A 24,423-nucleotide genomic window follows, 5' to 3' on the forward strand; every position below is an offset into this window, starting at 1 on the left:
AATAAAGGGATGCATGGTTGTGATGTCAAGATGTGGGTTTTGGTACTGGTGAGAAAGAACATGACTATGTTAAGAAGCACTTCTGTTTTAAATACCAGATATTGAATTCTGAGGCTTCTTCTGTCCCACATGGAACAATCAGAAATGGCTTAAGACAGGTTAGGGGGCGGGGTAGAAATTCCAGCACACACACACTCCAGTGGTGCTGAAAACATAACAAATATGCCACCCAATTGTACAGTATTCATGTTTCCTCAGACATCTAACAGTAGCAGCCTCTAGCTTGCTAGGAATCAACAAGGGCAGAGGCCTCTTGTGCCTCCTGCCCTGCTTGTGGGGGGAGGTGCTCTGACCCCGCAAGCGATCTTTTTTGTTCTTAATAGCTCTGTGGTAGCTCCTACGTAAGTGTACTCAGCACTGCGGTCTAAGTAACTGACAATTTGCCACACTTTTTACAGCACCCTGAAATCTGCTGCCTGGCACAGGTTGTTTCACCCTTTCTAATGGCAGGTCTAGCCCTGGACACAATGATGACACATGCTTCCCACTTCCCAGTGCATTAGCTGTCATAAAGCAGCTTCATGATTTCCAACCCGATTGGTCTCATTGTCAAGAAAAGATTAAAGAGCAAGGCAGTCTCCTTTCATCTTCCCTCAAAACACAGCCTTTCTCTCTTTTTTTGCTTGCTTGTTAGCCACTTGTACCAGCCAAACTGTTTTAGTCTCTACACTTCAGAAACTTCTGGCATGATTTATAGCATTTAATAACAGGGACAGCTCTAGGAAGGTGCAGTTTTTTCACAGCCCTTAAATCCAGGCAGGAGGGTGGGAGGCAGTTTTGTAATTTAAATGGAGAGCCTCTTGGTGAATTAACTTCCCACTTTATAGAACTCACTGGCAGGACTTTGGGACAGAAGTCCAGGGCCCCTCTCAGCAGAATGAGCAGGAGGTTCCCCAAACGCAGCAGGGCTGGCTTTGAAGTAAGTGAAGTAATACACATTACTATCTAAAGAGGTGGTCCCTGTAAAGCCCAGAGTCTAAAATTAGAAATGTAAAAAAGCAGAGGTGAACCAGTCAGAAGTTGTTAAATATGCAACAATAAAAACACACATCTGGACTTATTTTATTCCCACTGCATTTGGTTTAGAAACAACAGACTTCAAAGTACAACTGGAAGAGATGCTGAATGTTAGTAGCTTGTTTTCATTCCCTATTTGTCCCCTCTCAACTAGCTAAGGACTCTTCACTGAAAGACACCTCTTCCCATATTACCCTTATTGTCCAAACCTATGCACATTTACTTGGGAGTTAGACCTATAAATTTCATTAGAATTCACTTTTGAGCTTAGGAATGCGGTTTAGGAATGCTTGCTTGGGAGTAAATCCCATGAACCCATTGCTAAATTTGCCTTCTAGAAAGATTTTCACAAAATCCAGTGGCTTACACAGTAAGCTATTACATATTCTGGCCAATGATGCATTTAAATCATTACACAACTGGATGCCACATTTTTCTTCTGTACACAATGTTGGAAAGGTGTTTGAGCTTTCATAAATACATTGTACATTCTATTTACAACTTCTAACAAGCTCTGTGGGTGCCTTTAACCCGCCATCCACAAAATGAATGGAATAATGATGGTAGGGAGGGTAGTAGAAGGTGCCAGACCCAGGCAGAGTATAGAAACCAGTCCCAGCAGTGCTGAAGCAAGAACACTCCTCTGGTCCCGAATAATCATCTTCACCGTTTCACAGAACTGCAAAAATCAGAGCAGAAATTTTTAGAATGCAAATTAAGGGCTGCTTCCAGTTGAGAAATAAACGCATGCATGGAATCATAGATTTAGCAATGACCTTAAAGCTCATGTAGTTCAACCTCCTGCTGATGCAGGGAATTGCTACTACAGCACACCAAAAAGTGACCAGCTAATCCTGGTTGAACAAAGGAGAGTCCACCACCTTCCAGGGAAGGAGGTTATATAGCAAACTGACTTACGTAGTATTTAATTTGTTTTAATGAAATTTAGCAGGGCTAGTCCAAAATGTTTTGCTGTTACAAGCAACTATGCCGCATGATCTAAGAGATGCACCCCAACATCCTCAGTGATATTACAAAGGATATTGAAGCACCCTTGTTTATTTGGGAAGTCTCATAGCTTTGTGGAAGAGCACACTATTTGCATGCAAAATGTCACAGGTTCAAAACTTCCAAGATCTCAAGGCAGCAGGGCAGGGAAACAGCTCTACCTGAGACCACAGAGAGACACAACAGGTTAAGAGTAGGTACCCCAGTGGTCAGGAACCCACTTCCCGTCCATCTGAATTTCTAATTCTCCAGTTGCTGTGCGTGTTTCTAAAACCATTTGGATAATTATGCTATGTACTGCATGATGATATTGGCTAGAATTTGGTTTCAGTTCTCTGCTAATTTTTACATGATGGTATTTCAGTGCTTTCTAGCAAGTCGGTTTTGATGGACTGAAAGTATATAATCCCTTGACTGCCACCCCCATCTCAACTACCCCATCATTCCTGTGGTTTCAGGACAAAACGTCAGCAGAACTGTGATACCTGCACATTTACTATTTACTGGAGTATTGAATTGGGATGAGATGGCAGGAGTGAAATGAACAGAAAGGGGGAAAGAATAGTCTTCAGAATGTGCCAATCCACCAGTGACATCCAAGTGAGGCGCAGAGAAGTGAATAGTTGGGGTTGGCTGTTGTTTTTAAAGTGTATTTAAAATGAACAAATGAAGGCTTCAGAACTAGCTGTCCTACTTCTTAAGGAAACACACCAATTTTATTTTTTTAAAAACCAAACCAGGCAGCCTTAAGGGTTTAAAAGTTGCAAGTTTTCTCCAGCCAAGCCATTTATTAGACTAATAAAGCACTATACAAAAACTCTGTTAGATTAACAGTGCTGAACAGTAACACCAATTAAAATCTGGTTTTGTCTGTCAGAAACCTGGCAAACCTAAATGACTTCATTGGCATTTCACACAGATTCAATATTTTTAAGAGAGAGAGAGAAATTAAAGCAAAATAGCCCTTGCTCTGTTCCTGCCTGCATTGGGCACAGAGAAGGTAATATGCGTTCCATTCTAATTAGCCACCCAGAAACACTGCCTCTACTACAAGAAATTATTTGCTTGGTACCTAAATAAATCTGACGTACTTCCTTTTGCAGACTTCATCAAGTTCAGCTTGTAAAAGCACGCCTCTGAGCTAACCTGGGGCTGCTGGTAATACTGCTCCTAGTCTCTGCACAATGTACCTTTATTTCTCTTGAATGGTGGAGGAGAGATCAGCTCTGCTCTTAGTACCACCATCCCCAGCTACAAAGGAGAATCATAACCTTGAATTTCAGGGCATCACATTTAGATGTTTGCTAAACCACACCAAAAATATCCTGTGTTTACCCTCTGATGGAAAGATGAACTTTTTTTTTTTACTTTTGCAATGCCAAACCCCTGCCTGTTGGAACAGTACACAGTGTACAACCTAAACCAGTGTTCATTTTCACTCCCTGTACCCAGCTGTCCCATATGAAGAGAGACCTATTTCCTTAACACTGTTAAGCTTGAGATGGAAGGTTCACATAGGGCCACCCTCAACAATATGAAATAAATGCTGACTAAAACATACATTCAGCAAAACGGGACTGAACTCAAGTTCTGCAGAGGATGTGCTGTGCTTCAGATGGCTGTTTTGCATGCTCTGCTTTTAGATAGCAGCCAATCCAATGAATCAGAAGTTTTCACACAGTAAAGATGAGTGTGGAAAAGGAAAGGACATACCTTAGCCCACACGTTTTCAACCCTTTTGAGTCTATGGCTCGCTTGACCAACTACATTCTTTCTGCGGCACGCCATTGGGGCTCAGGAGCCCAGTTAGGTCACCCCTTGCCTGCAGAGCTGGCAGCCTCTCACCCTTTTTCAAACACCCTCCTTTGTGGAGTGTTCCCTCAACCTCCTCTCCTCTCCTTCGGAGTCCTCCGGGCAGCTGCTGCCCCTGGTCTCTGAGCTGCCCCCCCACCCCAAAGAGAGGTGCCTCATCACACTGCCCCATGGGGGTGTGGGAAGTACCCCCTGGCCAGCCGCAGAGACACCATTCACCTGGGGAGCTTGTAGTCAGGGCTGCTGGAACGAACAGCTGTGCAAGCCTTTGGGAGGCAGAGACACAAGAGGGCATAAGAGAAAGGAGGGAAGGAAAGAGGGACAGAGGCCAGTGTTGCATGCGGCACCCCTTAGCCCTATCCATTTCTGCATGAGTATTAAAAAGCCAGAATCTGCAACAGCCTTGAACTGTAAGCCTTTCAGGGAATCACCATTTCATTAGGGGGGAAAGCGGGAGGAAATATATACACTATATAGCAATTCCTGCAACCAGCACCATTGTCACTAGGTAGAAAGTACTCAAAATACCAAATCTAGCATTCTGTCAGCAGTCTAAGGCTAAATTCTATTTAGATTAGTGGGCCCTTGCTAGAGGTCTGGGCTTGGATCTAAGAGAGGCAGGTGGAATGTTAAAACAATGACTTGCCCACTTTTGACTTGCAAGAAACAAAATTTAAAAGGACTGTAAGTGTAGTCAAATCCTGAGCTGAATAATAATGATAATAATAAATTTCATTCCTTAGGAGCAATGGGAAGATAAGCATTTCTCTTCAACAGAGAAGGCTCTAGTTAAAATCTTTTGGGAATTGAATAGCTCTCTGCCCAGGTTTGCTTTCAGACAGGAAAACTGAATAGCCAGTGCTACAGGAGGATCTCTATACTTCCTTGGCAGCATCAGCTCACACTGCCCTGTTCCCAGACGATGGAATGGCTGGACAGTTTTGTTTTTGTTTATTTGTTTATTCTGGCTCAGAGATACATTAAGTGTTTGGATAGCAGTCTTGTTGGGACAGGCAAGGAAAGCTTGGACTTGAATCTTACCACTAACATAAAAGGCACTATATAGCTTTTTATGGATTGTTAGAGATTTTGGAACACAGTTGGTTACTAATAGTTAAAGGCACAAGACTGAACCAAAAATGAAACACCCTCAACTCATGCAGCTTACTTTATGTTCTGGGGGAAGGAAAGTGCAAGTGAGAAATGCTTATAGAAATAGGTTATAAATGCACAACACGGCAGTCCCATACAGATAAGCCACTGTGCAATTGTCCCTTTGTGCTCTCAAAGCAAGGACTCAGAATCCTTTAGCCAGGTTGCTTGGCTAGATTTGTACAGTGGTAGTTTACCTTCTCAGTCTGGAAGCTGACTGGAGAGCCATATCTGCAGAAGGTCACAAAATGTTCACAGTTGTTCCACAGCAAGCTGTATTCAGTGGCACCCACCAGCTTTTCTGCTCTGCAGACCACCTCTTCATCACGAAGGACGTTGTTCTTGAAGAGTTTGTCCATGTGGTTTACCAGAATAGAGCCTCCATAGGCAAAGTCTTCCACTGTGTCCACACGGATCCTAGCCATTTTAGTGATGACACCAAAGATGAGTCTCTTGTTAGTCACCACCTTCTGGATCTGTTTCTGGTCGTTGGTGAGAGCAGGCAGGATATCTGGCATAAGGTGAGCCACCCGGTTATCCCCCAGGTAGATGCCAAAATGAATGAAGAGTGTTCGGGGCACCTCCAGCAAATCCCCCGGCTTGAAATAGGTGGTATCATAATAACAGCATCGTTTCTTCTTCTCTTCTTCCTCTGCACCAGAGCCCACACCGAGAAGTTTGAAGTTGGCAAGCAGCAGAAACTTCTCCAGTAGCAGGGATGCTATTTCATACATGGGGTTTTTCATGGTGCTGACCTTATTCTTATTCTGCGGCTGCAGCTGCTCCTGATTCATTCAGCTTCAGCATCTTGCCTTTTTATCATGGCAAGAGGGGCTGTCCCACAACCAGCATCAGTTTGGATTGGCAGATAGGCAAGTGGGTGGTTACTGTGGAGTGAAATAGACCTCTACTCAGAAAGTGACTCTTTCAGAAACATTTTACAAGAGTCCCAATTATGCATTCAGTATATAGAATGGGCAGACACACATACAAAATCACCTAGTCTAGACCATGTACTTATCAGAATGCAAGCACTTAGTGACTGAACAGCTTGAAAGCCTAGAATGATGTAAGTACCAATGCAATCATTAGGCATTTGATTCAGGTTGTGATAGATTATGACTAATGAGCCCATCCTGGGAGACTGAGACACAAAAGCTGCAACATACACTTATTTTGGAGTAAGTTGTCACTGAACTTGGTAAGACTTTCTTCCAAATATGCAGGGGTTTGGGTTACAAGGCTGCATACTTATGGTACCCTGAAATTATTTCCAAGTAAATATTAGAATTGCAGACTTTTAATTGTATAGATGCTTACATGAAAGTGAGCCCCACTGTGCTCAATGGGCTTTATTTCCTTGCACATGTGTTTGCAGTCTTATTTTCAAGTAATGGCCACTGCAACCAATAGGAATGGGTTTTCAAACCTTGCCATGTAGTCAGTGTTAGGAAAATGTTGATAAGTACATCTAAGTGAAAGGTTTTTTGTTGTATGCCATGCAAATTGGATCCGAGTTTATACATGTACTGATTGAAAGATACAGAGATCTGCTTACTGATGAAAGTGATTCATTTTTGACATATACATGAACTCAGCTTGGTACTTAACATTTAAAAATATATATCTGAATTTGCAAGATGGTGAGAGACCAAATGCCATGATGGAAGTTCATTTATTTGCATTTCCTATGTGACTGTTCAAAGCATACCTTTCCACATAGTTTCCAGGTAAGATAGCATCAAGTTCCAATGCAACATATAGGGCTTTTGTCAAGTGTGGTTTCTGCTTGGCAGAAGTTTGGGAAGTGGTTTGGTTTCCCCCAGAATTGTAATGTATCCTTATTTTATTTTAACTTTTAGAAAGGCAACAAGATCTGTACAGAATTGGGGAAGGTATACATTTCTGTTATGACAAAAAGCAAAAGCATGGGCAAACCCTTTCCACCACCCCATCCCCAGCTAATCTTTTCATGCACCCTGGAGGTACTTGCAGGGTTCTCAGAAGGAAGGTGCTAAAGAAACTGTAGTGATGGAGAAGCAGAGTGATGGGAGAAAAGCAAGTGATCCTTTAAAAGTCATTTCCCCCCTTTCAGAATGGGCCAGTATTTCTGCTCAAACGAAAAAATAAAATAACTGTTGGCTGGCTTTGGGGAAGGGGGATATTAATCTTGCACTTCACACATCTATTCATGTATGGATATCCCCGTTTTAACTTTCCGCATTTCCTTTCCCTCTGACGCCACTGTTTACACTGCCCTCCCCTACCGTGTGTGTGTGTGTGTTTGTGTGCGCGCGCGCGTACCTGCAAGTGAGGATAACTGATGACGTGGGCTTCGTTCCACGAAAGCATCTGGCACAACTGCGCCAGCCTCGAGGTGCCACGAGACTCTTCGGCGGCTTGTCTGCCTGCGGCAGGCTAGCTGGGCTGCCCCAGCCGGGGAAGCCAGAGAGACGCGCCGAAGGAGCCAGCCGTGCCTCGCGGTTAAGATTGATTCTCTGCTAATCCATTATGCGGAGGGGTCAAGCCCAGCAAACAAAAGCCTCAACTCAACACCCACCCCAAGCCCCTCAAGCTACTTCTCCCCTACACCCCCCCCCGGCCGCTGTCGAAGGCTACTGTGCTCGGTAGCCCAGCGGAATCTGCGAAGCATGATTGATGGGGGGCCATTCATCTTACCTGGAAGGCGACAAGGGCTTGACAGCCGGAGCGGGGGAGGCTACTCCCCCGCGCAACCCGCCATTCTCTTTTCTAGCGGCCCCTGCCAGACTCACTTTTTTGTGTGTGTGTTTCGCCCCCCGGCACTCCGGATCCGGAGAGGCAGAAAAGCGGCCGCTGGAAGGGGGAGAGGGCGGGGCCCCGGGAAAAGGGGGCGGATCTCTCTCGCCTTGCGCTTAGAAGAAGCGAGAGCTCCCCCTTTCCCCTTTTCTCTCAAAGCGCCGCTGGGACCGAACGGGAGAGAGGCGTGGAGCCGTTTCTCTTTTAGTCCCTTTGCCCAAACTATGCAACGGATCCCGATGGGCCCTGACAGGACGAGTTTCCTTCCCCGCCCGGGCAGGCAGCGCTGCCTAAGGACCTCCCTGGTGGCGCAGCAGGATCGGCGGGGGCGGAGAGGGAGGGAGAGAGGCGCACCTCAGGACCTCTGGCTTCCCTAACCAGAGTTACCAGGAAGGAACTCGCAGCCAGTGTCACAGAATCGTAGAGTTAGAAGGGGCATGAGGGTCATCTAGCCCAACCCCTCTGCAATGCAGGACTCTTTTGCCCAACGTGGGACTCGAACCCACGACCGTGAGATTAAGAGTCTCACGCTCTACCGACTGAATTGGACACACGCTTGGAACACCCCCAAGAGCACCTGGGGTGCGTTTCTTGGATGGAAGAGCGCTACACACCTGGCACTCTCCTCCGGGCTGTATGTTGCAAGAGATCTGACAGCGGTGGCAGAAGCTTGCCTGCTATTGTTAATCTTTTAATTGAGGAAGCATATTAAACTAACAAAGAAAATGAGCAAGACTTCTCCCTCCGTCCCCACCCATTCAAATTCCGGGGGCGGAGAATGCCGGGGGCATCAGTTGTGAAGGGAAAACAATGGGGGAAAGGGGTGCGGTGGGGGAATAGAGCCAAGCAGTGACGGCATGCTATATTCAGCATCAATGTTTGCAAAATGAGAATTCTCCCGCGCAATTGTTTCAGCTCGTTTTCATTGATAGTGGAGATAAGCAACAGAAGGGCTGCTCTTACATTCCTGTCCTGGTTATGAACTTCTCCACTTGATAGGCGCTTGGCTTACCTGTCCTTGGTCACACCACCACAACATACATTTAAAGCACATAGGCTGTAGCCCTTCCGAGATGTTCCCAGGTTACATTTTAGGATTGCCAATGCAACAGCTGAAGAGAAAGATTGTTTCATGTTTACCAAAAAGGGAGGGTGTTAGTTTTTCTTCCTGGGTGCAATCTGGAAACTGCAAAGCACCTAACAGACTCCTTTCAGCTGACTGTCAGCTGCCTCCTACATACCATCTTAAAGTTGTGCCTAAATGCAGACTCCATCTGTGGCTCCAGCATCTACCCTTATGTAGAGATCCCGGGAATTCACAAACTTGTGCACTATTTTGTAACATCTTGGTCGACCTAAGAAGGATGTTGCCCTAATGTGGATTTTGTAATTTAACAAATGCTATAATGCGAGCCTCAGGCCCTGAAGGGCTACTGTAGAAATCTATTTCAGATGATCCATGCGGAATTAAGAAGGAAATGGCCCAGATCCACAACTAGGAACCCTTACATGACACTTATCTTAAGTGAATCTTCTGCTTCTCTTTCTTTTAGATTTGTGGTTTTGAGAACTTGTTGCCTTTTAGTCTTGGCTGCATAGCTACTCTCTCTCTCTCTCTCTCTCTCTCTCTCTCTCTCTCTCTCTCTCTCTCTCTCTCTCACACACACACACACACACACACACACACACCCCTCAGATGAACTCACTGTAGTATTGCCAGTGGGAACTTGAGCTGGAAGTCAGGTGGAGAGAGAGCTAAGTGTTGGTTCTTAGTGTGCAAAAATATGTTTCCAGGATGTTTCACTCCTTGTTTAGACAGAGGCAGCCTTTGTTTTATTTTCCAGTGCCATTTAATCTTAATCCCCCCAAATGAAGGGGTACATTACAGATAAATCCAGAGAGGAAATGGCCCATGAAACCAGAGATGCTATTTAGGTTTCTGGCCAAAAGCCTTGATTGCTTGGGTGAATCTCAAAAGGAATGTATGAAAAAACTAGCGACCCTTTTCTTACTACTTCCACTAACAAGCTGGGGAAACAACAGTTTCACCTTACCTGGCTGCTCATTAGCAGGGATGGGGGGGGGGGAGTGTTGCATTTTCTTGAAAAGCTATGCATTGATCCCATGCTGACTGCAGCTCCAGAAAATTCAGCTGTATACTCAGCCACTCTCTTAAATTAACGCTTCACTGTCCTTATGCTGTTAGGAGCTTCAGATGCAGAAAGCAGCAGTAATTAGTTTAAATATATATTTCAAAATGGGGTGTGGGTGTGTGGAAACAAGCAGAGAACATTCACGGATGTTATAGAGGGCATACTATACACATCACCCTTTATCAAGGACCTTCTCTAACTTTCATAAAAGGCAAAAGAATTAAGTCATAGAATAGACCCATTGAAATTACAGAGTTTAAATTAATTTCAGTGATTTCCATGGGTCTAATCAATTACTTAGTTGGCTATCATTCACATACAACTAATTTCCTGTTAAAGGAAGGACAAAACTAAATACCTTTGAAACAAGTTGAGTAAACTTTAAATAACTATTTTCTACGGTACCCTTGGAAGCCATGAACAAAGGCGTTTTGAGACTGAACAATTAAGAATGACTTTGCTCCATATTCAGTAACTAGAATCAGTATAACAAAAGTATAACAAAATAGGAAAGTGTGTGTGTGTGTGTGTGTGTGTGTGTGTGTGTGTGTGTGTAGGTATTTCAGCTGTAGCAACAAATATGTTGCTACACATTATTTTTGAAAAGAAAAGCGTCATATGGACACAAATCTGTCAGAACTAAAATATAGCCTAAATTTGCATTACAGTTCTACAGTATGTAAATCTGAAATACTCATGCTAGGGATTAACATCACAGCTCAACCAGTGACTCACAAAGGCTGCAATCCACCCACCTAATGGTAAGCCCCATTGACCTCACTGCAATTTACTGCTGAGTAGTCATGTTTAGGATAGCACTGTAAGGATGCAATGTGCACTTACCTGCGAGCAGGCCCACACTAAAGTGGTCTTACTTTTGAGTAAACATAGGGTTGTATGAGTTATATCCACACAGTCTCAATACCATGCATTGCAAAATTTTCCTGGAACAGTGAATCAGAACCAGACTTTAAATACACTTTCTCCATTAAAATGTGCTATAGAAAATATAGACATGAGAGCACAGTGCCCAAAAAACACCTAAGATTGTGGCACCCAAAAATGCACGTTTTGGGGTACTGTGCTCTTGCATGGGTCACAGCTTATGCTATGGTCTTAACCCCTTCATGCATTAATTAGACTAAAGCATGCTGGTTATATGAGGCTGGCTACATTCCTTTCTTCCTTCCCCATAGTTTTATTTGCAAAAATAATTTTCTATTTTCAGGGAGTGGGGGGTTATTAAAAATACTTTGGAATTCACTTCAGGGTGTTCAGATAGAAAGGAGAGCAGGGTACCTGCACTTGACTTGCAAACTATGCTTGCTGAAATTCCCTCTTCTGCACTATTTTCACTTCACCATGTGTGAATTTTCTGCCAACTTCCTGACTAATCATCACCTTTGCTCAGTAACTTTTTGGAAAATCTGATTTAGAACTGACTGTCCTTACTAACTATGCTAAGGCTGCAATCCTAAACTCACTTGGAAAATCAAACTGAACTGAAACCACTCCTGGAAAGACATATAAAGGTAAAGAGACCCCTGACCATTAGGTCCAGTCGTGGCCGACTCTGGGGTTGCGGCGCTCATCTCGCTCTATTGGCCGAGGGAGCCAGCGTACAGCTTCCGGGTCATGTGGCCAGCATGACTAAGCCGCTTCTGGCAAACCAGAGCAGCGCACAGAAACGCCGTTTACCTTCCCGCCAGAGCGGTGCCTATTTATCTACTTGCACTTTGACGTGCTTTCAAACTGCTAGGTTGGCAGGAGCAGGGACCGAGCAATGGGAGCTCACCCCATTGCGGGGATTCGAACCGCCAACCTTCTGATCGGCAAGTCCTAGGCTCTGTGGTTTAACCCACAGCACCACCCACGCCCCTAAGGAAAGACATATAGGATCGCACTATAAAGGTCCAATGTATTTGACCCCTTATGCATGCTGCCGATAGCCACACACAGCTTTCCTACAAACTGGAGTCCTATTCACAGGAGAGCTGCTGGAAGGGAGGAATCATTTGGTGGCAGCACACCAGAGGCAGAACAGTCAGTTCATACACAAAAGGATACTACAGATGAAGAAGAAGAAGAGTTTGGATTTGATATCCCGCCTTTCACTCCCCTTCAGGAGTCTCAAAGCGGCTAACATTCTCCTTTCCCTTCCTCCCCCACAACAAACACTCTGTGAGGTGAGTGGGGCTGAGAGACTTCACAGAAGTGTGACTGGCCCAAGGTCACCCAGCAGCTGCAGGTGGAGGAGCGGAGACACGAACCCGGTTCCCCAGATTACGAGGCTACCGCTCTTAACCACTACACCACTGACTTTTTAAATATATACTTGACTAATGGACTTTAAATTAATGCAGCTAGCCACTTCCCATTCTCTGCACAAAATGAATTTCCCAGAGGTCTAGTCCTTGTTAAGATGGGTCACAAACAGAAATATTACACAGTATTAACTGTTTATCTGCTTTTTGGTGTGTGTGTGGTAGGGGACATGAGATATGATGTTTTGCAGAAGTCTTAGGGTTAAACTATTAATCATGTATAGTTTTGTGTATCTTTCCTCTATTTTTTAAAAAATGAAAAGAAACTTATGGAGACTGCTATTATGAGTGGAGAGGCAGCAAATAGGCAGGAGATGCACAACTCCTTCTAAGACAGTTCTTTTTCCACACAAAAGTGCCCGAAACCCAGCATGGCTTTTCCTTTTGCAGGGAAAAAAGATGCTAGTACTTCTACCTGAAGAGGGAAAGCAGCTGGGTGGAGTGTGATTTCAAGGAGAAAACAACTGGCAGGGTGAAGTTAAGCTCTGCTACACCTACTGGTTCTCCATACCAACCTCTAGCAGCTGTTTTTTTTTCCTTTTTCAGAAGCATCCACCTTGCCAGGTGGATCAATGCCTACTGAATAAAGTTGCCTGCCCCTGCTGATTTAACTATCAACCTTTATCCAGGTAAGAAAGTGAAAACAAAATTTAAATCATGTAGCAAGCTGAGTCTCTTTGCAACAGAAAATATCACAAAAGTCTGCCTCATCATTCAAGGCACAACTACATTTCTGTGATAGGGATGTGGGTGGCGCTGTGGGTTAAACCACAGAGCCTAGGGCTTGCTGATCAGAAGGTCAGCGGTTCGAATACCCGCCACTGAGTGAGCTCCCGTTGCTCCGTCCCTGCTCCTGCCAACCTAGCAGTTTGAAAGCACATCAAAGTGCATGTAGATACATAGGTACCGCTCCAGCGGGAAGGTAAATGGCGTTTCCGTGCACTGCTCTGGTTCGCCAGAAGAGGCTTAGTCATGCTGGCCACATGACCCGGAAGCTGTATGCTGGCTCCCTTGGCCAATAAAGTGAGATGAGCGGCGCAACCCCAGAGTCGTCCACGACTGGACCTAATGGTCAGGGGTACCGTTATCTTTACCTTTCTGTGACTATATAATGAGATGAAGTTGGAATACGTTAGATTGCTGCTTCTTGGGAAATCATTATATTACGATGAGCCTAGAGAAAGTCAACAGACGAGAAGAAAGATAGAAAGGGAGACACAACAAAACTGCTGATTCCATTTAACATTTATTTAACACTAAAATTATGTGTACCACTTTTCAGTAATGAAGATGGGACTACACCCAGGTGTACTCCCTACTTTTATTAGTTCTGTACAGAAGCCTCAATGTCAAGTCCAAAGTCCGATCAACATATTCAGATGTAATCTTGATAAACAGTGGCTTGTATGCTGTTCCAGAGGAACAAATGTGCAAAATCTGTGTACAGGTCTTGAATTTAATATGTGTCTACAAGGTTCTGGAAAAGTTAACATAGTCCAAACTAGTGTTATATATATAAAAAAAATTCAAGCACTTAACAGCTACAAATAATAATTCTAAAAATAAAATAAAAAAATTCAAAATAAAAAATTGTACTGTCATTTTCAGTGAAGCATGTACTGTATACCAATCTTCAGTGTACTACAGAATGAATGGATCAGGATTTCTGATGCCTGGACTCTTAACCAGCCCATGTCAACCTGTTGCTGATGGGAGTTGTAGTCCAAAACACCTACACTGCACCAGGTTAGCACAGACTACTCTAAGCTAATGGTTGGTCAATTCCAAATAAAGGTTAAGGCAGGGAAGGGAAACCTGTGGCCTTCCAGACATTACTGGACATCATCAGCCTCAGCCAGCATGGCCAACAGTTAGGCATAATAGGATATACAGTTCAGCAATACCAGGAGGCCCCACAGGTTCCCCATCCCTAGCTAAAGGCGATAGTTTGTACAAGTAGGATAAGCAACCACTTGCCAGTATTCAGGGTCTGTCCCCATATGGACTTATCTGGAGGTAGTATCTTTTTAACACATTGTACCAGCCATCAAATGCGACCTTCAAGTTCATTAGCCAACATCCAAAGAACCAAGCTACTAGTTCAACATGCCCAAGGAGTCCAAGGGCTTGCTTGTATTTATGGGTTTTTAGTTTCGTCCACCCACCCAACCTCGCCATGACAAAGCAAGGAAGGAGTTTCAAAAGCAGCTTGTGACATGGCATGGTGGTGTGCTTGCTTTAAATATCTAAAGGGCTGTCACACGAAAGATGCAGGCTAGGATCCAAACTAATGGCTTCAAGTTACAAGAAGGAGATTCCGATTGTACATCAGGAAGAACACTGTGGCAGTAAGAGCTGTTTGACAGTGGAGCAGACTTCTATGAGAGGTGGTGGACTCCTTCCTTGGAGGTTGGATGGCCAGCGTTCATGTATGATTTACTCGAGATTCCTGCATTGCAAAGGGTTGGACTAGATGACTCTTGGGGTCCCTTCCAACACTATGATTCTATTAAAGGGGGTGGGATACAAAATATCACCCAGCTTGCCCCCCATCTTTAAGTTGATCTAAATCAGTTCTTTGGCTCTTTGCCATTGTTAATAAAACTTACATTAAAGTGCATTCAGGGGGAGACTCCAGCTTCTACCTTGTCTCATGAAGTTTTAACTCCCAATGGATGTGCAATCACTGGAACTTCAAATTGCTCGTCTTGTCTGATTACCTTCCTTTCAACTGCCTCTTCCTGACCAACTGGGAAACCAATTCAAGAGTATGGAATGGCTCAACAGCATCTGGAGAAATCCAGAGTGGTTCTTCATTAGTTGTACAATGTATCATTTATCTTGCTGCACGTTGACTTAAAATACATACTACACCATTTACTGAATATACATACCCAACTGGTTGCACACTGAACACACTTTGAACCACTGATGCAACATTTTGAAGTCAATCCTTTTCCAGCCTGGTTCTTTCCAGATGTTTTGGATAAAAAAACCCATCCTCCCTGATCCATTTACCATGGAACTATGCTGGCTAAGGCCGATGAGAGCTGTAGTTCAAAACATCTGGAGGGAACCAGGTTGGGGAAGGCTGGGACACAACACAAGTTTTGTTTTTAAATCCAAATAGGAATTTGGAAGCCTCCAATGAAAGCAGTGCTAATCTAGAAGCTAAGTTTCAGTAACCATGAAAGACGAAAGAAGCAAACAAGACTGAGCAAGCATTAAAAATCATGTGTTTCTGAGTTGTTAGTATAATTAGACCTCCTGCAGACTGAGGCAATAACAATTCCTGGATTCCATAAAGTAGCATCTATCTGCAAACAAACAGCAATGATTTAATGGTAGCAAACTCTATATTACAGTGCTGCTAGAGCTACTGCTGTACCAGAAAGCAGTGAAGGACATGCATTTGGGGGGGGGGGGGACGACAGTGGTTATCTCTCAGAAAGATATTCCAAAATTTATTGCTTAATTATATTAACAGGAAATAAATAGGCTCTTCATCCAATGCACTAGACAGGAAATACCAGTCACTTTCAAAGCAACAAATCTGGCATTACTCAGAACATTTCCTTATCTGTGCATAGGCGTTAGCTGAACGTTTTAACTGATAATTGCCACCAAAACATTTCGGTGGTTTCTTGATTTTTGAATGAAGTATGTGCTTCTGGGTTGATATGTGTTTGACGTTGTTTGAAAACTGAATGAGGCCAAAGATTTGTTATTCTATCAAAGATTTTAAATCTGGAACATTTTTAATCTGGAAGTCCAACAGCATCTGCCCATACGCCTTGCCCTGTGAAAGCAAATAAATATATATCACTTTATGCAGCAACAAAGGTAATTTCTTATTCAAACAAGGGGGGACCCCAAATTTGTCTCCCTAGTGACCCTCCCCCTTTTGAACAGCAACTCCCTTCCTCATGCTGCAAACTATTTCAGTTTGGCACTTTCTATTCAATTACCTCATGGGCCCCAAACCTGTGTGATTTCTGCCTGAGAATGTATGTGCAGGATTGCACCATATGAGTCTCTATAGAAAGGGAAGCCAAGATACAAGAGAACATGAGGCTGTCCCCAGAAGCTGTTTGCAGAGGCCAACACAGAAATGGGGTAGAACATGACAAGTCACAGGGTAACTCTCTGAACTCCAGGGGTGGAATTCTACTAAGTATTCCTCGGAATAGACCCATTGAAATCAACAGTCCTAGCTTATTAAAGCTCATTAGTTTCAGCAGCTCCACTGTGAGTAGAACTTAGTTGAATACCATCTTAGAGCTAGAATTAACTTCAGGATATTAATATCTCAGCAGGTAATGGCTGGTTAATTTATCACAGTTTGTTAAAAGGAATGTAAGGGGGTGGGGAGGAAACAAATTGCTTGAGTTCTGTGTCTTATGCCCCCTTAAAGCCTAAGGCTGCAATCCTATATAACTTGGTAGGAAGCCACATTAAAGGGCTTACTTCTTAGTAGACATATATAGGTTTGCACTGTAACAGACATATTGTGGTATACATTTAATGAACCCCGCCTCCCCATCCCATTTACAATAAAGAGGGCTCTAATCCAGGGATGTTTATGCCACAATACATCTATCAATCTTGTAATGGGCAAAATACCCTTTTGATTTGCTGCAACAGACCAACTCAGTAACCCCTTTGGAAAAAGATACCTACTTGTGGGTCACTTCTCAGAGATGCAGTGCCACCGCCACCCAGGGCATTTTTCAGAACGAAGTTTAATCCATGTATTCCTGGCATTTCATATCTGGAAAAATAAAATATAGCTGTCTGCTTCACCAGCTTACAATTTAATCACACTTCTTAAGAAATCACACTGGGCCTGATCATGGATTACAAAACTTGGATTTAGAAACTAAACACATGAGTAAGTGAAATGATGCACATTTAATGAAGATGACTTCAAGGAGCTGACCTATTTTAACAAGTGTGTGCATAAGGCAGACCATTTCCTTTTATTGCTATGTTTATAAAACTAGCAGACTACAACAGTCTGGAAAGTTTATTTCCAATACAACAGTCTAAAAAGTTTATTTCCAATGTAAAAGCTAACATAATGTTTAGTACCCAAACTTCCTGAAATTCTTTGGCAAGTGATGACTGTTTGCTAGTCATACCCCAATTCTGGAGGGTTTCTTCCTTCTTCTCATGGACTTCTCATGGACCAACATGACTGTGCTTTTTTAGCTGCCTTAGGGAATATAGAAGGAAGCCATTCATGGCAGAAGCATCCATAAGAAACTACATTCCTACCACCTGAAGAGGAACTTCGCATTTTGAAGGTTACATCCTGTCCTACCACTAAGTTTACCACACAATTTGCTATAACTGATCTCCAGATTTGCTAACATACAGAATGCCATGCTTTTCTTTATTTCAGCTCTCTGACTAATCAGGAACCCAGGGTTAAGCCACTGAAGGCATGGGGCAGATCTGGGTTACTGTTGGACGATATAATTTTTAAAAATGGGTTCCAGGCATTGTTTCTTTATCCCAGCATAAATAATAAATATTATTATTTAATACCTGTAGCTCCTAACAGAGACTGATCAGAGACACTCTGTAATCTCCATCATGAAACTGAGGCAAAAGCGAGCAAAGAAACTAGTGTGAATTTTACCTTGTATAGTAGGTTAGTTTCTTTACAAATACCTCTCTATCCTCCATCAAGCAAGGAAGAAGCATTACCAGAATTCAAGGCTAGGCAAAACCAATCAAGTAGCACACAAAGCAGGGCTGGTGGGGTGTGTGGCTTGGGGAGAGCCCTGATGAGCATATTTGACCTGTCTGGCCAACATCCAGCATACTGTTGTTGTTGTTGTTGTTGTTCCTCTCCCCTTGTCACTATTTTGTGACATCTTGGTTGGTACCAATACAATTCCCTAAGTTTTTTAATGGAGCAAACTTTGCTTTTCTACATGTCCCGTCCCCCCATATATAATGAACTGTTATAATCTGGGTGAAAATATCAATTCCAAATATATGCTAAGATGAAATGTGAGTGGAATTTTGCCTGTAGAATGCAACTTTCCTACCTTCCCCATCTTGCTTGGGACAGCCCCCTGAACCACCTAAAAACAATGCTGAGGATCAGCTCCATGTACGGAGCAAAGTTTAGAGAAGTCTTCCCTCCAAAGAGCAGTTCCACTCTAGCTAGCAGGCTGCTCCCAAGCTTGACTAAGATGGGATGCAAGTCATAGCTGAAATGGGGCTCCTCTCATTTAAATGTGCTTTCAGACTTGGTGCCACTTATATAATAATAATAATTTATTAATTATTACCCGCCTATCTGGCTGGGTTTCACCAGCCACTCTGGGCAACTCCCAACCGAATATTAAAAACACAATACAGCATTAAACATTTAAAACTTCCCTAAATAGGGCTGCCTTCATATGTCTTTTAAAAGTCAAATAGATGCTTATTTCCTTGACATCTGATGGGAGGGCGCTCCACAGGGCGGGCGCCACTACCGAGAAGGCCCTCTGCCTGGCTCCCTGCAACCTCACTTCTCGCAGCGAGGGAACTGCCAGAAGGCCCTCGGCGCTGGACCTCAGCATCCGGGCTGAATGATGGGGTTGGAGATGCTCCTTCAGGGATACAGGACCGAGGTTGTTTAGGGCTTTAAAGGTCAGCACCAACACTCGGAATTGTGCTCATAAATATACTGGGAGCCAATGCAGATCTACCAGGACCAGTGTTATATGGTCTTGGCAGCCACTCCCAGCCACCAGCCTAGCTGCCGCATTCTGGATTAATTGCATTTTCCGAGTCACCTTCAAAGGTAGCCCCATGTAGAACACATTGCAGTAGTCCAAGTGGGAGATAACTAGAGCATGCACCACTCTGGCAAGACAGTCTGCGGGCAGGTAGGGTCTCAGCCTGCGTACCAGATGGAGCTGGTAGGCAGCTGCCCTGGATACAGATTTGACCTGTGCCTCCATGGACAGCTGTGAGTCCAAAATGACTCCCAGGCTGCGCACCTGGTCCTTCAGGGGCACAGTTACCCCATTCAGGACCAGGGAATCCTCCACACCTGCCTGCCTCCTGTCCCCCAAAGAACAGTACTTCTGTCCCGTCAGGATTCACCCTCAATCCATTAGCCACCATCCATCCTCCAACCACCTCCAGACACTCACACAGGACCTTCACTTGCCTCACTGGTTCTGATTAAAAGAGAGGTAGAGCTTCACTAACACTCTCAGTTAGGGTGTGATTAAGCTGCCTGGGGCAGTTGGAATGACTCTGACTCTGTATGAGGGGCTGCAATGAGCTTCCACAAACAATTCACTAATCATCAAAATACATGCAGAAGATGTGTATTGTACTGTTCTCTGGGAGTTCAGGGAAGATGACAATGTGTTGCTGTAAATCTGGGAGGTTAGTCTGGATGCCGCCTGAAGGATCCCCAGGTTGTGAGGCTGACATCTGGTAAGCAGATAGCTATGCTTTAGCAATCCTGCTAGATCCCATTACCTTGATGGCTCTGGCAGAGGGGTTGGTACACACCTACATTTGCCAAAGAGGTGTCTCTGAATGGAAGGGGAGAAGTTTTTGGAATCAGGGCTCAGCTCCCCCCCCCCAATTGTTGGAGGTGATGCCAGGAAGGTACCGTATTTTTTGCTCTATAAGACACACTTTTTCCCTCTTAAAAATCAAGCTGAAATGTGTGTGCGTCTTATGGAGCAAATGCAGGCTGCGTGGCTATCCCAGAAGCCAGAACAGTGAGAGGGATCGTGCACAGCACTCCCTCTCGCTGTTCTAGCTTCTGGCTTAGCCACGTGAAGCCTCTTCAGGGCACTCGGAGCCTTCATTCCACTGCCCTGAGGACGCTTCGCACGGCTATCCCTGGCTTTTGCGGGAGGTGGGGGAAGGGACAGAGGGCAGCCCCTCAGTCCCTTGCCCCACCTCCCAGAAAAGCCCGCAAGAGCCGCGCGGAGCGTGTGTGCAGCTCTTGGGGGCTTTTCCCTGAGGAGGGAGAAGCCTGCAAGTGCCGCACACACGCTCCACGCGGCTCGTGAAAGGGGGCGCTGAGCAGAGCCTGGGATGCATACAGACTCTGCTCAGCGCTCCCTTTAAAGACTTTTTTTTTCTTGTATTCCCCCTCTAAAAACTAGGTGCATCTTATGGTCAGGTGCGTCTTATGGTGCGAAAAATACGGTATGTGTCTGTGAAAGGGAGCAACAGCATGGCAGTCTTCTGTTGGAGCTGGAAACACACAGGGATTTGTGTTCTTTGAGAATTCAGAGTGGCTTGGGTGTTCCTCCACTAAAAAAAATACCAAATGGGGGAACAAGATCTGTTGGGGGGTGTTAAATAAAAATAAGCTATATATAATTTTTAATGTAAAAGATAAAATAACTAGCTAGCTATATACGAGTATTATCAAGTTAACTCTCATTTAAGTTATATTTTAACTGGGCAATTCTAGGCAATCTCTGCTCAGAAGTATGGACCACTGGAGTTCATTATGCTTACTCCCAGGTAAGTGAGTACAGAATTGCAGCGTTAAATCTTTCTGTCTGAAGTCCTCAATGGCACAAAAACAGAAAGTTAAATTTTGTAATGATTTCTACAGATTTCTACAGAACTGTACTCACTGTACACAACTGTACTCATCTGAAGTCCTCACTGGAACAGAAACAGGAAGTTACATTTTGTAGTAATTTCTACAGAAATGGCATCATAACAATTGTGCTCATTTGTCAGATAGTATACAAAAGAGAAATAGAGCTATTAAAATGCAAGAATATGGTTTTCCTTCTCAAATTGCTATTCAAAATTATGTGTTATTTTCTTTTCAATGGAAAGCTTGTTTGCTTTTGTTCCCATAGGCAAACAAATTTTGCCAGTCCAGTAAGAAGCCTTCAGATCAAAAGCATGTGAGTATAATTCCTTCTAATCCTCCTCAAGGGCAACACAAAAGTGTTCTTTCTTCTCACTGGTCGCTTTTCACCCTGTGTTCACATTATTCTGTTATCACATCCTTAAAAATACACAGCAAACTAAATGCCTATGATTTGATTAATCAAAGAAATTTGATTAAGCCAAAAACTTCAATTGTGGCCTGAGCACACGTTTTCACGAAGCAAATATCTGTTCACAATGCAAAAATAGCACAGTTAGCTCATGGTCCATAGCATTGCTCAGTGAATAAGATAACTATTCTCTAGCCTTCAGAGAACACAAGTGCTATGAACTTAACCTTTGCAGAAGACCGCATAATCATGAAGATTTTAAGGTTGATAAAGAAATGTTGTTCTTCAGTTTGCCCCCGAAAGAAAAAAAAATGCGACAGAACAATCGAATCATTTCTTGGAAATCCCACAGCAAATTTCACAAGCTGGAAGGCCTTAATTAAAAGCCTTCCTAAGTTTCCTAGCAGTTCGAAAGCACGTCAAAGTGCAAGTAGAGAAACAGGTACCGCTCCGGCAGGAAGGTATACGGCGTTTCTGTGCGCTGCTCTGGTTTTGCCAGAAGCGGCTTGGTCATGCTGGCCACATGACCTGGAAAAACTGTCTGCGGACAAATGTTGGCTCCCTCGGCCAGTAAAGCGAGATGAGCACCGCAACCCCAGAGTCGTCCGCAACTGGACTTAACTGTCAGGGATCCTTTACTTTTACCTTTAAGTTAAGATCAGAGGACATTCCAGTGTCATTTCTCATCTTGCTTCCACTGTAAACAGCATTGTAACAACCATTTGAAGGACAATGACTTGGGAGTTTGGAAACAAAAATATTTAGGGTGGAATTCCAAGGCGATTATTCCATCAGTACAAGCATATTTGTCTGCCAGACAGAATGACCTCCCCTCTTCTCATCCTGCCAGCTGTTCTGGGGATTCTCTCGACCACCCCTAAACGCCTTTGGGGAGGGTACAGGGGTGCACAGTGGGAGAAAGGGGAAAGTCCCATTGTGCTAGTGCAGCTTGTCTTCCATTAGTACAATTTAGTTTAATCCAGATCCTTAGCATCTAATTTAAATATCAGTAAATAATAACTTATTTCTACAGGATCTTGAGGCATCACAATGGAAAACTTTGGTAGAATTTCTGTTACCTTATGGCCATTTACTCGCTGTGAATTATTGTTGTTTCCATTCCTAGTAAGAGGCTGGGTGGTTTTATATTTAACATCATAAATTATCTGATTTATGATGAGCCAAAGGAACAGAGATTGTTATCAATTCCTCTCTGAACTCAAGTAAAAAGTCACATTCTGCATACGTACAGGATTTGGTTCAACACAGAAATGAGCCCAAGGCAAGGGACAGATGAATCATTTATGCCAGCAGTATTAACAGAGTAGACACTGTAAGACTGAACTACCAGTACGACTAGTCCTATTACTATGATGATGAAACATTTGTTAGGTGTCATAGTGTGCTAGGTGCTGTGACAAGAAATCTTATAATTTAATTAAGATAGAAAGGTAAAGAGAAAGACCAGGGTTTAGATGAATGATCTTGCTCACTGGTTTGATCATGTGTCTCCTCCCTATCATTCTTGTCACTGTCCTCCAGATACATTATATACCAATGTTGCAGAGCTCCTTTTCATGGCTGTCAAGTCCCCTCTCTGGTCTGTTTCCTCCCATACCCATGCAGAAGATTTTCCCCATTCTGCTAAATAGCACTAGAGGACTGTTGGCCCCAAACCTGAGTACCATACAGCTGGAGGCAGGTTATGGGAGAGGCATCTCCTCAACTTCAATTCCTATCCCTCTTTTGGGATACTTACAATGAGCTGTCAAAGGCTTGAGTGGCCCAATTCACACTTTTTCCTCTGCCCTCCATCTTCCTTTCCTTTCCCTTTTTTCAGGATGGTGTTTGCTTTTAAATGACACAAATACTCTTTGTCTCAAACTGTTGTCAGACATACACTTGATCCTATCTTGGTTTATTAAGGCAAGATGTAAACAAACCTTTTGGTCATTCCCACAACCTCTTCTCAACTAGAGTAAACAAACCAGGAAGTTCTCTATTAATGATAGGTTTCCATTTCATCTGAACAGGAAACTTTATTTCACTGCTTTGGAGCAAACCAAGATATTAAGTCAACTTCAGGCATGCCTTAATATCTCAACCTCTTCCATACTTTCCCTGTTCAAATGAAGCAGCTCAGTGGAGCCCCAAAATCCATTTTTCTACTTGTGATATTGAATCAACCCTTCAGTGGGTACATTTATGTGTGTCCAATGTTCTTCGCTGGACTTTTGCCTAGAATAACATTTGAAGCCTATTTCAAATGTGAATATTTTCTAGTAATCTAAGAATATGACAAAACAGTTTCTTCAAGCCACACTGCAGGAATATTTTAATCTGAAAAAGCACATACCTTGTGACCGAGCTCTCTTCAGAGTGTTCCTTCTCTAAAAGATGTTGGAAATACCCTTCTATAGTCTGATCAGTTAGTGCTTTCTTGAGGTATGGATAGTACAGTGGATGTCGAGCTACTACACCTGTTGTTGCACACAAGAAGAACGCAACTGTTATGACCTCAGAGTCTATCCTCCAGCAAGACTAGGAGTCAGAGGCTGCAGTCTCTTCAGTTAAGGAGACAGACCAGATGCAGGGCTCTGAGTGTGCTGCTGGACAGCAGGAGACAACTGAGCCTGCATAACATAAGCCCCACCCCCAAAGAATCTCCCATATCTCAATGGCCAGAGCGGGGACTCTTAAAAGTAACTTTCCCCAGAACCATCCAATGCCTCCCTCACTAGTCCAGCATCACAGGGAGACACCAAGATGGAGGCTATGGAACAGGAAGTGCACATATTCAGGCCAGAGGCTTGGCCCTTTATGGTCCTGAAGGGGTGTACTTGCTTTAAAAGGCTTGGTCTGTTCTCAATCTTTGTCAGAGCAAGTGGCTCACTTGATGCTATCCATGGTTCTGTAACCTTTGACCTTCTCCATGAGATCCAGTACAGTTGTACCTTGGTTTTCGAACGCAATGCGTTCCGGAAGTCCATTCAACTTCTGAAACATTCAGAAACCAAGGTGCGGCTTCCGAGTGGCTCACGATTACACAGGCGTGCCGGAAACAATAGCGGAAGCCACATCAGACATTCAGCTTCCAAAAGAACGTTGGAAAACTGGAAC

The 24,423-nt window shown here is 43.8% G+C and overlaps 2 protein-coding genes across 5 annotated transcripts in view; both read right to left on the reverse strand.

The window, feature by feature from the left end:
- Positions 1-1,105: 1,105 nt before the first annotated feature.
- On the reverse strand, positions 1,106-10,453 carry LRAT (lecithin retinol acyltransferase). 4 transcript variants are annotated; one of them, XM_081208473.1, is made up of 3 exons: positions 9,882-10,453; positions 5,247-5,936; positions 1,106-1,756 (listed from the first exon to the last, which is right to left on the reverse strand). In XM_081208473.1, exons 2-3 carry the CDS (start codon positions 5,841-5,843, stop codon positions 1,604-1,606), a joined length of 750 nt encoding a protein of 249 aa, XP_081064599.1. In that variant the 5' UTR covers positions 5,844-5,936; positions 9,882-10,453; the 3' UTR covers positions 1,106-1,603. The 4 variants fall into 4 exon arrangements, with proteins under 4 accessions (XP_081064599.1, XP_081064601.1, XP_081064598.1 ...); XM_081208475.1 differs by lacking the exon at positions 9,882-10,453 and adding an exon at positions 7,824-8,065; XM_081208472.1 differs by lacking the exon at positions 9,882-10,453 and adding an exon at positions 7,729-8,065.
- Positions 10,454-13,531: 3,078 nt separating this feature from the next.
- The window catches only part of LOC308594885 (uncharacterized protein), a 45,478-nt gene continuing 34,586 nt past the window's right edge, over positions 13,532-24,423 (reverse strand). Inside the window, exons 18-20 of the mRNA XM_081208394.1 lie at positions 23,660-23,783; positions 16,985-17,075; positions 13,532-16,103 (exon numbers count right to left, since the gene is read on the reverse strand). Coding sequence (XP_081064520.1) covers positions 16,029-16,103; positions 16,985-17,075; positions 23,660-23,783 — 290 coding nt within the window. The 3' untranslated portion in view covers positions 13,532-16,028. The remainder of the gene's footprint in view (positions 16,104-16,984; positions 17,076-23,659; positions 23,784-24,423) is intronic.

This window comes from Podarcis bocagei (genome assembly GCF_964188305.1).
Source record: "Podarcis bocagei genome assembly, chromosome: 9".
NCBI lineage: Eukaryota > Metazoa > Chordata > Lepidosauria > Squamata > Lacertidae > Podarcis > Podarcis bocagei.